This window comes from Myxocyprinus asiaticus, chromosome 35 (assembly GCF_019703515.2).
Source record: "Myxocyprinus asiaticus isolate MX2 ecotype Aquarium Trade chromosome 35, UBuf_Myxa_2, whole genome shotgun sequence".
Lineage (NCBI taxonomy): Eukaryota > Metazoa > Chordata > Actinopteri > Cypriniformes > Catostomidae > Myxocyprinus > Myxocyprinus asiaticus.
This window is the reverse complement of record NC_059378.1, coordinates 17,748,798-17,759,973: the sequence shown is the minus strand read 5'-3', so window position 1 is coordinate 17,759,973 and position 11,176 is coordinate 17,748,798. Positions and strand designations below refer to the sequence as shown.

Sequence of the window (11,176 nt, the reverse complement as noted above, 5' to 3'; positions counted from 1 at the left end):
CACAATCTAGGCTTTGAAAACTGTGTGCATTCATAAAGATAGACATATATACACAGATATAGCAAATGCAGTTCGAAGTGGGGGTGGGGCCCAACAGGAATGAATGAAAAATCTTAGTACCCTGTTGCCATGCTACCACAAAAAGGATTCGCCTGCATTACCCAATATTACTAGATTTGTCTGAATCATCTTTTTACCTCTCTCTCTCTCTCTCTCTCTCTCTCACACACACACACACACACACACACACACACACACACACAGACACACAGACAGACGTTCATTTATTTAGTGTACATGTGGAACAGGTTTTTGTGCCTTTATTTATTTATTTATTTTTCCATGTTTGTAGATCAAATTAAAAACAAAATTGTCAGAGATTAAACTTTTAGTGTATACCTTTGGCCAAACAGATGCATACTTATAAATCACTATATGCACAAAAATGCACATGCTCGCTGTCACAGATGCACAAACTCACACACATTCACAGTCCATAAAATGACCACTCATGGCTGAGCCAGGGGGTGTTGGGTTAATCCACAAAGCGGTGAGATTCTGATGCATACCCTAGCCGAGAGGATTACCCTCCCATCCTCTCATCCATCAGCCCATCCTCATAAACACTTCATAACAATCCAGCATTAACAGATGTGCTTCTCTGCGCACCCAGCACTACCAGGAGATTGGAAGAGCGAGAGAGGGAGAGAGAGATTTAAAGGAGGTCTGCAGAGAGAGAGAGAGAGAGAGTACAGGAGAACCAGTGGCATTTGTCTTTCATTCTGCTTTTTCCTGTTCTCTGTCCGGTTTCTCTCAGGCTAATGAACACCTTGCTGGATGGCAATCAGTCTCTTTGTTGTCATAGCAGCATTTGAGTCCTCAATTTTGCAGCAGCGTCATCTTGATTAGCTTTATCTAAGAAGCAGCTGTAAGAGTGCGGACCAACTGATACACTGGGCGCAGGGGAGTATGGAACTTAAGTGTTGCCTCCTTTGAACTTCAAATTCAGATTTGAACATGTGCAGTGTATGTCAGACTTTGCATGCACACTCATATGTGTGTGAAACCTAGACTCTGGTGACAGCAAAGTACAGTGCAGCTCCGCTGAACCCCACTGACACCTACTTACACTAATGTAACGTAGGAGAGAAGAAACAAATGAGAAATGGGAGCGTGCACTCTGAAAACATCTTTCAGGATGTGAGAAAGCAAGAAATTGACCTTTTCCTTTGAGGGATATCACAAAAGGCATCGGAGGAGAAGCGATGAAGAGATCTGCAAGGATGGGCCCCTGTGTTGGTGCGCTATTGCTGCTGTTGCCCTGCTTATTTTCTGCTCAACTAAGCACTGTGTCTGGACCTGAGGGCACCTCCAGCCTGCAGCCCACATCAGCACCCCTTCTTACAGACTCAAATACCAGCATTATAGCAGGGAAGAGCCTCTCCTCTAGCATCCTGCTCACCAGTCCGGGCCCTAGCCCAACAGTAAAAGTGAGCGTGGTGGAGGACTGGCCTGCTGCAGAGAATTACCTCTACACAGGTGATTCCTCCTCTTTGGCTTCTTCTACCTGTACACAGCCTTTCCAGTTGCCTGTTCAGAGGGGAGCTCCACCTAGAGACCTTCCCCCTCTCTTGCATCAAGCCATAGGATCTCTGACCAATGCTGCCAACTTCCTCAACTTGATATTCCAAGCTAGTGAGCTTAGAGAAATGAGTGTAAGAGAGGATATTGAGTGGTATCATGCCCTGGTCCGGGCCATGCTTGAAGGGGACAGGCCAGGCCTGGTCAGACGAGCTTTTCTGACGTTTGATGCCGACCCCACAATCCAGCAACCGCAACTGGTGCTTCGTGCCTCCAAGGGCTCAATGCAGGACATTCTCCTGCAAGAACTTACTGCTGCCTGGGACGGCCTTCTTCCTCCAGCCCCGGACCAGAGCTGGTTTAATACCTTCAAGTCCAGCTCCCCACCCCTCCATGCCATGTCTAAACGGGTTCTGCTAAATGATCTAAGCACCCTAGATACACCCAAGTGGGCACTTGGGGACAGTTATGTGATCAATAGCAGTGGGGTCCATTGGGGCAAAGCACCTTTCCTTGAGTGTGAAGGTGGCCGTTTTATGCCAGGATGGCTAATAAGCCTCTCCATGCCCTTTTATGGGCTGAAGCCAGACCTCAGCCCAGAATTCAGGTCAGTAAACTTCATTCTAGATGTCAGTTAATGATGTGCATCTTTGTTGTATTGAAGGTGGAGTTTCGTTTTCTTGTGCTCAAATTTTTGTATTCATACTGTCTTTGAAATACATCACTATTATAAACCATTTGGTCTCCATTCTTTTAATTATACTCTAATCCCAACTCTTCCATAATTACAGTTACTTGTCATTACCACATCTTTGTTGTCTCTCCATCCATTCTGGTGGTAGGGGTGTGATCCGTGTCGACGTGAACATCCAGGGATTCAATGTGGATCAGTGTGCCATTGGAGACTTCTGGTTTGCAAACACACACAAGTGTAATTGTACCAGTATGGAGGTGAGTGTACACTGCTTTCATGTAGAAATTAATAATTCAATACTTAACACTTTAGATGTTTACTAAAAAGTGCCAAAAGCTGTAAATAGTGAGGTCCATAAGAAACTTACTGTGGATACTGGGCCATGATCTAAGAGGCACATTTTCCAGTTTTCATTTTAACCCTATAAAGCTGTGCTTACCATATTTAAAACATGATTGTCTAAAGCCTCTACATAATCAACATGGTAAATACTTCGCTAAAAAAACTTTTTATGCAATGTACTAAATGTGTACTGGCTGGTGAAAGTTTCCATGCTCTTCTGGAAGTAGAAGACATTGTAAAATAAATTTCAAAATGGCCGCCTTCATACTGTTAAGCACATTCCTGTGTCTCAATGTGCACAATATCCACCCTAAATAGTATATTAAATAAAAATGTGTATGTTTGGAAAGAGGGTTCCAAAGTAGCCCGGATGGTCTAATATTTCCGGTAGATTTGCGAATTGTGGATCCGTGCACGCTTTTTCAGCTAATATTGACCACAATCCCTTGCTCAAAGGAAGAGGAGTTTGATGGTTCACTTCAGAACTACAACTGTGAAATGTGAAAAACTACAAACATGGCGGTGACGACAGTGCTTCATCAGTTCTTAAATGTTTTCACATCTTAAGTGTCACATAAGTTTAATGGTTAAACGCTGTGAAAAAAAACTTAATTCACACTGTAGGAACAGAAACATTAATCAAGTTAACACAATTGTATGTTCTCATTTTATTTTTGTAATTTACTGTATCACACTGAAATATAGTGAAGATCAGATTCCCTTTCAATGGACTGTTAAATCATGTAACCGTATGTGGCGCTTCAAAAGACAAAAACAATAAATAAAGTGATCTAGCACAGTGTCATGCAATTGTTCTGTCTTTCTGAATTGGTGATAACATTCAAGATATGATAGATAAAACTATGTTATACTTTATTTGATTATGGATCATAAGATCACATTGTTAAAGGATTAGTTCACTCAAAAATGAAAATCCAGTCATTGTTTATTCACCCGTGTTGTTATAACCCCATATGACTTTCTTTCTTTTTCTTAACACAAAGGTAGAAATTGTGAAAAACTTTGTTCTCAGTGATGTCATACAATGCCAGTTTATGGTGACCACCTCTTCAAGCTTCAAAAGGACACAAAAGTATAATTCATAAGTCTTATAAATTATTCCATGATTGTTATGAAAGCATGCAATAAGGTTTGGTGTGAAACAAAGCTAAATCTAATGTATTATTTAGTAAAAATGTTCACTGACTGTTATTCTCCTGTGTGCCTTCATGAGTCTGCACGCAAGCTTTTTTGCACGAGAGCAATAGTGATGTCTGATTCTTGAATTAATCGTTCTTTTGAGCCAATTCTCAGCAAGAACCAGTCAAGCCTGTCAACAACATCGAACTGAATCGAGCTATAGTTCCGGGTTGATGACGTAAGACGCACAGCTGAAGTAAATGCACTGGCTAAGCAGTATGTCGAACTGTCCGACTCAAAAAGAACCGAATGAGCCGGTCCCATTGACTGTCGAAGTTTGCTGAGGATTACCGAGGACTTGCTATGTGTTGAGATGGTAATGGCAGTAGCTAGAGTCCAGTCCACCCCTGGACTCAAGATGGCGCCGAGTATGGCTGCTGCGTTGCGAGCTGCGACACAACATAGCAATGTTTTGTTTGTTTTGTTCACAATTCTTATGTTTTTTGTCTTGGATGTTGTCTGCCTTATTGTCTACGACAGACAAACACTTTTGGACATTGGTTCAGCGATCTCACACCGAAAACCAGACTTCACATTCCTCAATGCCGACCCGCTGTTTACAAACACGCAAGCGGAGCCCTTTGTCTGGGCAGCACGGCCGCGGAAACGCAGGAGGAAAAGGGGAAACAGAGCCGGCGTTCTCATCAGAGTAAGTCGCCGCGCAAATCGACCCCCGCTACCCACTATTCTACTGGCAAATGTTCAGTCTCTGGATAACAAGCTCTGCGAGCTGAAAGCACGGATCTCTTTCCAACGAGAGACGAGGGACTGCTGCATTATCTGCCTAACAGAAACTTGGATGTCTGCGGAGATTCCAGACTCAGCCATTGAACCCATGGGGTTCTCCGTGCACCGAGCGGACAGAGCGAAAGACCTCTCAGGTAAAAGCAGAGGAGGTGGTATATGTTTTATGATCAACAAATCCTGGTGTGATCAGAGGAAGCATTCAGGACGAATATATGAACTATAGTCATATAGTATGAATTAACACCTTCACACACCCAGTCGGGAAGGGAGTTTATTTATAATGTAAGTGCTTGTGACTTACGGTATATTACAACAGCCTGATGCAGGTGGTTGTGTAAAAGATGGGGAGCTCATCCTAAAAGGGAGGAACATAAGTATATATTTTTAGCCAATGGGTAGCAAGCACTCTAAACAGAGAGGACTTGTGAAGAGAGAGATGTCTAGGTTGTAAAACCTTGCGAATGTGTTTTGAGAGGACCATCCTGCTGCAAAACATATGTCCTGTAAGGACACATTCATCCATGCCCATGAGGAGGCCATGCCTCTAGTTGAGTGTGCTTTAACACCAATTCAGCAAGTCTTACCCTGCAACTTCCTTTTGTGCATCCTCCATAGCATACAATGAGCTGATCAGACAGTCTGAAATGGTCAACGTGTGCATGTAGCGCCCGCACAGGGCATAACAAATGCAATGATTGGTCCTCATCTGAGTTAAATGGAAGAGGGAAGAAGGCCTGAAGGTGAACCAGCTGCGCTTTCCTGGTTTTGACAGTGGCTCTTGAAAGACCGGGGTCAAACTCCAGACATGCATTGTCGACTGATAGTGCATGCAGGTCACCTACCTGTTTTACTGAGGCCAGAGCCAGCAGTAGTGCGGTCTTAATGGAGAGCATGTGCAAATCCAAAGGCTCGAAGGGGGGCCCTGCAAGAGCTTTTAGGACTAAAGTTAAGACTCATGTCGGGACTGTAGCCAGCGTGAGGTGGGTTTAATCGTCTTTCTCCTTTAAGGAACTTTATGATTAAATCATGCTTGCCTATAGAGGTGCCAGTTTCATGTGCATGATACGCAGATATAGTTGCCACAAACACTTTGAGCGTCTAATCGCTCTTGAAGAAATATTTGAATTTCATGTATGGGGCAGTTTACTGGGTCCTTGCTATGTGAGAGACACCAATCAGTGAACACTTTCCATTTTAGTGCATAGAGGCGTCTCGTGGATGGTGCTCTGGCCTGTAAAATGGCGTTCATGATTGAACGCATCAGTTCTGGCACATGTAGAGCGCCCCGTTCAGAGGCCACATATGTAGGTTCCACAGCTGGAGCTGGGGATGCCAGATTGTGCCTTGCGCCTGAGAGAGGAGATCCCTCCTCAGTGGTATTTCCCATGGTGAGCTGTACAGCATCTCCATCATTTCGGGAAACCATGGCTGGTTGGGCCATTTCGGCGCAACTAATAGAACTGTTCCTTGTCCTCTCAGACTTTGCATAAGACAGAGTGAATCAGGCATACCGGGGGAAATGCATATTTGTGTTTTGCCAGCCATTTGTGTGCCATTGCGTCCATTCCCAGAGGGGACAGTGGGTATTCTCCACTGAGGCAAATAGATCGATTTCTGCTTTGCCAAATATTTCCCAAATTCTCAACACAGTTTGAGGATGAAGTCTCCATTCGCCCGGTATCACCCCTTGGCATGCCAGTAGGTCTGCACCGTAATTCAGGCGGCCTGGGATATATGTCGCTCTCAGGGAGAGGAGATGATGCTTGCCCCAAAGGAGGAGGCAACACCTCAGTCTCAACAGTGGCAGTGAATGAATTCCACCTTGGCAGTTTATATATGCCACAACTGTCATGTTGTCTGAGCGAAACAGAACATGACAGTTTGCTATTTCTGACTGAAAAGCCTTTAAGACAAGAATTACAGCCGCTAGCTCTAGGCAGTTGATATGCCACGCCCTCTTCGCACCTGTCCAGGTGCCGAAAGTCGGGTGTCCATCGCACACCGTCCCCCAACCTGTGTTGGAAGCATCCGTAGTCACCACTTTTCACCTGACATCTTGCCCCAGTGCGACACCTCGCTGGTAAAACGCAGGAGCTACCCATGGGACTAAAGCAGCTATACAGCGACAGGATATAGTGATGCGCATGCACCCTTGGCACCAAGCATGTTGTGGCACGTGGCGCTTCAGCCAGCACTGAAGAGATCTCATGTGTAAGAAACCTAATGGGATGACGGCTGATGCCGCCGCCATAAATCCCAATGCTTTCTGAAACAGCTTCAGAGGAAGTTTTCTCCCCAGTTTGAACTGAGACAGACACTGTAGAATGGCCTGAATGTGCACGCTCGTGGTGTCGAAGCAGACTCCCAAAAAGGAGATTTTTTGGCTGGGGTAAGCGTGCTCTTCGCCCAGTTTACATTGAGGCCCAAGCTGTTTAGATGCTGAAGCAGTAAGTCTCTGTGCTGGCATACCAGAGCCTCTGATTGCGCCAGTAACAGCCAATCGTTGGGGTAGTTCAAGATGCGTACGGCACTCAGTCTCAGAGGGGCGAGAACCGCATTGATGCACTTCGTGAATGTGCGAGGAGCCAGAGACAGTCCGAAGGGCAGGACTTTGAATTGATACGCTGTTCCCTCAAACACGAATCTCAAAAACATCCTGTGATGTCGTACAATTTGGATATGAAAGGACGCATCCTTCAGATCTATCGACGCAAAGCAATCGTGCAAATGTCTCAGATCCAGGATTGGCCGAAGTCTGCTGTCTTTCTTTGGAACAAGAAAATAATGTCTGTAAAACCCCTTTTGTGCTTGACAATTTGGCACAATCTCTATCGTGTTTTTCACGATGAGATTGTGTATTTCGGCTTGTAACACTGGCACGTCTTCGGACGAAACCATGGAAGACAGAACAATAATCATGTTTAGTATAATCATGTTTGATCGTTTTTTGCACCCATTCTGATATGCCCGTTAGGGCTTGCCACATGTCCGCGTAATGGGACAGAGGGCAATTTGGTTTGCTCACCATACTATATAATGCGTCTCTCACCATAGGGAAGCGGTTGCGCATAATGTGTGTGCTTTGAAGAGGAAAAGGGCTCTTTTTTGAGAATGTATGAGCATCTCATGCATTTGCAACAAGTGCTGTATTCTTTATTGCATTTTGTATAGCATTTTTTATTGCATAGGACACAGAAACAAAATTTTTCAAAACATTGTGAACAACAATATTCCTCTCCCAAATAACAGATGTGGGGAGATGGGGAACAGTGTTCTGTGTCTTTAAACGAGCCTTCTTCAGAGCATCGGAGGGAACCACGGGCCCCGTTTTCCACTTCAAAGCATTGCGCCCGTCAGGACAGCTTTCGCTGTGCAGGGGAGTTCCTCCCGTCAGCGCGAGGTGGGCGCTGGTACGCCCACTTCCGTCTGGGCCACGGCTTGCGTGGCCTCACTGGTGGCTCGGCGGGGTAGGTGCTGGCGCTGAGTTAGCGGGCATGGGTCTTTTAGCCGGGCGCTGGCTTGAGACAGAGCGGGGTGTGCCGTCTGCGCTATGCTCCATTTGGGCATAAAGTGCCTTGTAGCTTGAGACTGCTGCTGAGTCGCAACGTAACACTCAGAAAACATACTCACTGTGCCACCAAAGAGGCTAGCTGGAGACACTGGAGCATTCAACAGAGATGTTTTCTCTCTGTCACTCATCTCCATGAGGGTCAGCCATATATGCCACTCCAGAACGACCAGGTTGCCCATGGACTTGCAGATGGCCTGCACCGTGACTTTCGTGGCGCGCAGTGCTAAGTCTGTAACGGCCCGTAGCACTTTGAAAGTCTCCGGATCAAAGCCTTGCTCGTCCATTTGTCTGAGAAGCTTTGCTTGGAATACCTGGAGCACTGCCATTGTGTGGAGTGCTGATCCAGCTTGTCCTGCCGCCGAGTAGGCTTTTCCCACCAGTGTGGACGTCCGTCTACACGGCTTAGAAGGATGTATGGGGCATGATTTTCACGCCCTGTTACTCGTAGGGCAGAGGTGTGCCATTACCGCCTCCTCCACAGGGGGTAGTTGGGCATAGCCGTTCTTTTCCCCATGGTCCACGTTCGTGAGAACGGCATCACTGCGAGTGCACACTGAGAGGGGCACGTGCCAGGACTTAGATAGTTTGCTATGAACTTCGGGGAAAAATGGGGTAGATCTGCGGGACGTGGCCGCTTGATGGCATCCGGACTGCAAGAACCACTCATCAAGGCGAGACTGCCCAGGTTCCTCTAGGGGAGACCACTCGAGGTTGAGTTCTTCGACTGCCCTTGCAAGGACGCGAAACATCTCCCTGTCAGTGGCGCGTACACGGTCCTTACCCTTGCTGGGGGGAGGGGCGGTAGCATCATCCACTGACCACTCACCTGATGCAGCGTGAGACATGACATCGTCATTATCATCCTTATCATCCCCAGCGTCAAATCCATCAAACGAGATGACGCCGCATACTCCTTCAGAGGGCCGGAGCTCGTCTTGCACATAGTGTATTGGGAAACATGCGCTTCATGGAGATTGAGGGGCTTGTGGGGCATGTGCCGGCACAAAATCCACCTCAAATTCATCTTGACCGACCTTGCGGCCCCGCTGTGCCTCCTCGTATGAATCCTCCGGTATCACAGAAGAGGCGGGTGGGAGGGCACGAAAGGGCTGAAACGTTCCTCAAAACGAGGGCGATTCGTGAGTGAAGCGTCTTGAGACTCATGTCCTCACAGTGAGGACAGTCTGTCTCTGTGAGAGCTGACTCTGCGTGGGGGCGACCCAGACAGAAAACGCAGCTCTCATGCTGGTCTGACGGCGGGATGTGTCTTTCACACAATGATCACTTACGGACCGTAAGTGGCTCTTTTAGATATATAAATATATAAATATAAATATATTTATATTTAAATAATTTATATTTAAATCACACAAATTACAATTGCTTTTAAAAGGATTCTCTACACCTGCCGACGCGCTGTGGAGAATCAGGATGCTGAGGCCCGTTCACCAGCGAAGCATCAAGCGGCAAGGCTGAGAGATGTTCACCGGAGCACTGCAGAGGAGCGAAGAGTCTTCTGCTGACTCGTGTGTATCAACGCTGAAGGGTAGAGGGCTTCTAGACAAGAGATGATCGCTGTCTTGAAGGAAGAAATTCTGAGGAAATGGTGTCTGTGCACCTGTTTTTATAGCGGACAGTTTCCTGCCAAAACAGGCGGGGTTCAAACACCATAGTCAATATTAAAATATTGGCTTTATTGTAGAGTTTTCAAATAGGTTGTGTATGAAGACACTCCCCATATGCGTAACTACGCAATGTCAAGTGTACTGAGTCGTAAGGGGACCGGCGTCATTCCTCAGTGTGTAGAGAGAGCTCGCGCGCTTAAGGATGCAAGATAGCGTGACTAAAGCGTCACCCTGGCAGAATATATCCAACCTGTACAAGTGTCAACGTCTGATTGGGGGATTTCACCTAGAGAAATCTGGCAACCTTACACATGTCGGAATCTAATTCTGACCGACAAATCGCTGTTACTTAAAGTCTGTTATTTATCAAAGGTAGAAAATTAAATAATTTGCTTGCATGTTTAGTTCTAAGTAATACATGACACAATTAATCTAAAGGGGATGGTAAGGGAGGATTGTGGTTTTTACAAGGGGAATGGTTTTTGGTATTTCTTGCAACAAGGGGGATGCCATCCCCTCGCAGCCGAATGCAGTAGATTGCCTCGCGCTCTGCAACACACATCGCATTTTGGACCGGTGCCAGTTCATAGTGGTTATCAGGCAAGGCCAAATATAGAAACCAAGCGGTTGACAGAATGTCCCGTTGCTCTTAGCAATTGCTTAGGACAAAAAAAACTCTGATTAACGTAGAAAAGATAACTTTTATTGCATGTTGTTTGGCGTCTGAGTAGGGCACGGTGTGACTGTAGCTAACTTCAGCCCCATCTCTCTGTTTGATGGAGGACTCCACTGAAATGCATATATTCTTCCACTGCAAACTCTTCTGAAATGTTTGTAAGTTATGTTCTTTGGTTTGTGTGCAGCTATGTTGTGTTTTCAGTTGTTAATATCACTGGTGTTCCTGTTGAAGCAAAACAAAACGACTTTTCGCATGAACGCCCCATCTCCCATGTGCTGCGTGACTACAGTTGCTCTTGTTCAAAGAGTTCTGTGGTTCCACTGGCGCGTTTTTAGCGAAGGTGAGCAATCATTTTCAATTTATTCCTATGGCAGTTAAGCGCCGCGCTCGCGAGGTGCATTCTGGGAACAACAACAGTGCGGAGAAAGCGTTGAGGGCGTCCATGGTTGAAAAAGTTAAAATTCCTCTGCTTTATGCAAATGAGGAATGAAAAACGGTAAGCGCCAGCTAATCACTGTGAGCTGAAAGCAGTGTCCTCTGTCATGATAGCTTCAACACCTGACGATAATGATAGACTTTCTGCTGGACTGAGTGCTTGAATCACATATTTTTGTTGAGCTGAGTCTTTTAACAGACTTCAAATTAATATTGCACACATTAATTGTGGCAATACTGTAGCTGGGTAAACAAAAACTGAAATAAATCAACACAGTTTATATACTTTTGGCATGTGGAAA

At 45.8% G+C, this 11,176-nt stretch overlaps 2 protein-coding genes across 3 annotated transcripts in view; both read left to right on the top strand.

Moving 5' to 3' along the window:
* Positions 1 to 11,176, top strand: part of mrpl4 (mitochondrial ribosomal protein L4) — a 170,384-nt gene that overhangs the window by 10,986 nt on the left and 148,222 nt on the right. The window lies entirely within an intron of this gene.
* Positions 1,284 to 11,176, top strand: part of LOC127425800 (probable G-protein coupled receptor 158) — a 44,861-nt gene continuing 34,968 nt past the window's right edge. The window contains exons 1-2 of one of the 2 annotated variants that reach the window (XM_051672058.1): positions 1,284 to 2,188; positions 2,424 to 2,532. In XM_051672058.1, the coding sequence (XP_051528018.1) occupies positions 1,284 to 2,188; positions 2,424 to 2,532 (1,014 nt within the window). Of the gene's footprint in view, positions 2,189 to 2,423; positions 2,533 to 10,435; positions 10,595 to 11,176 lie in introns of those variants that run through there. The other variant, XM_051672059.1, reaches the window with a different exon arrangement.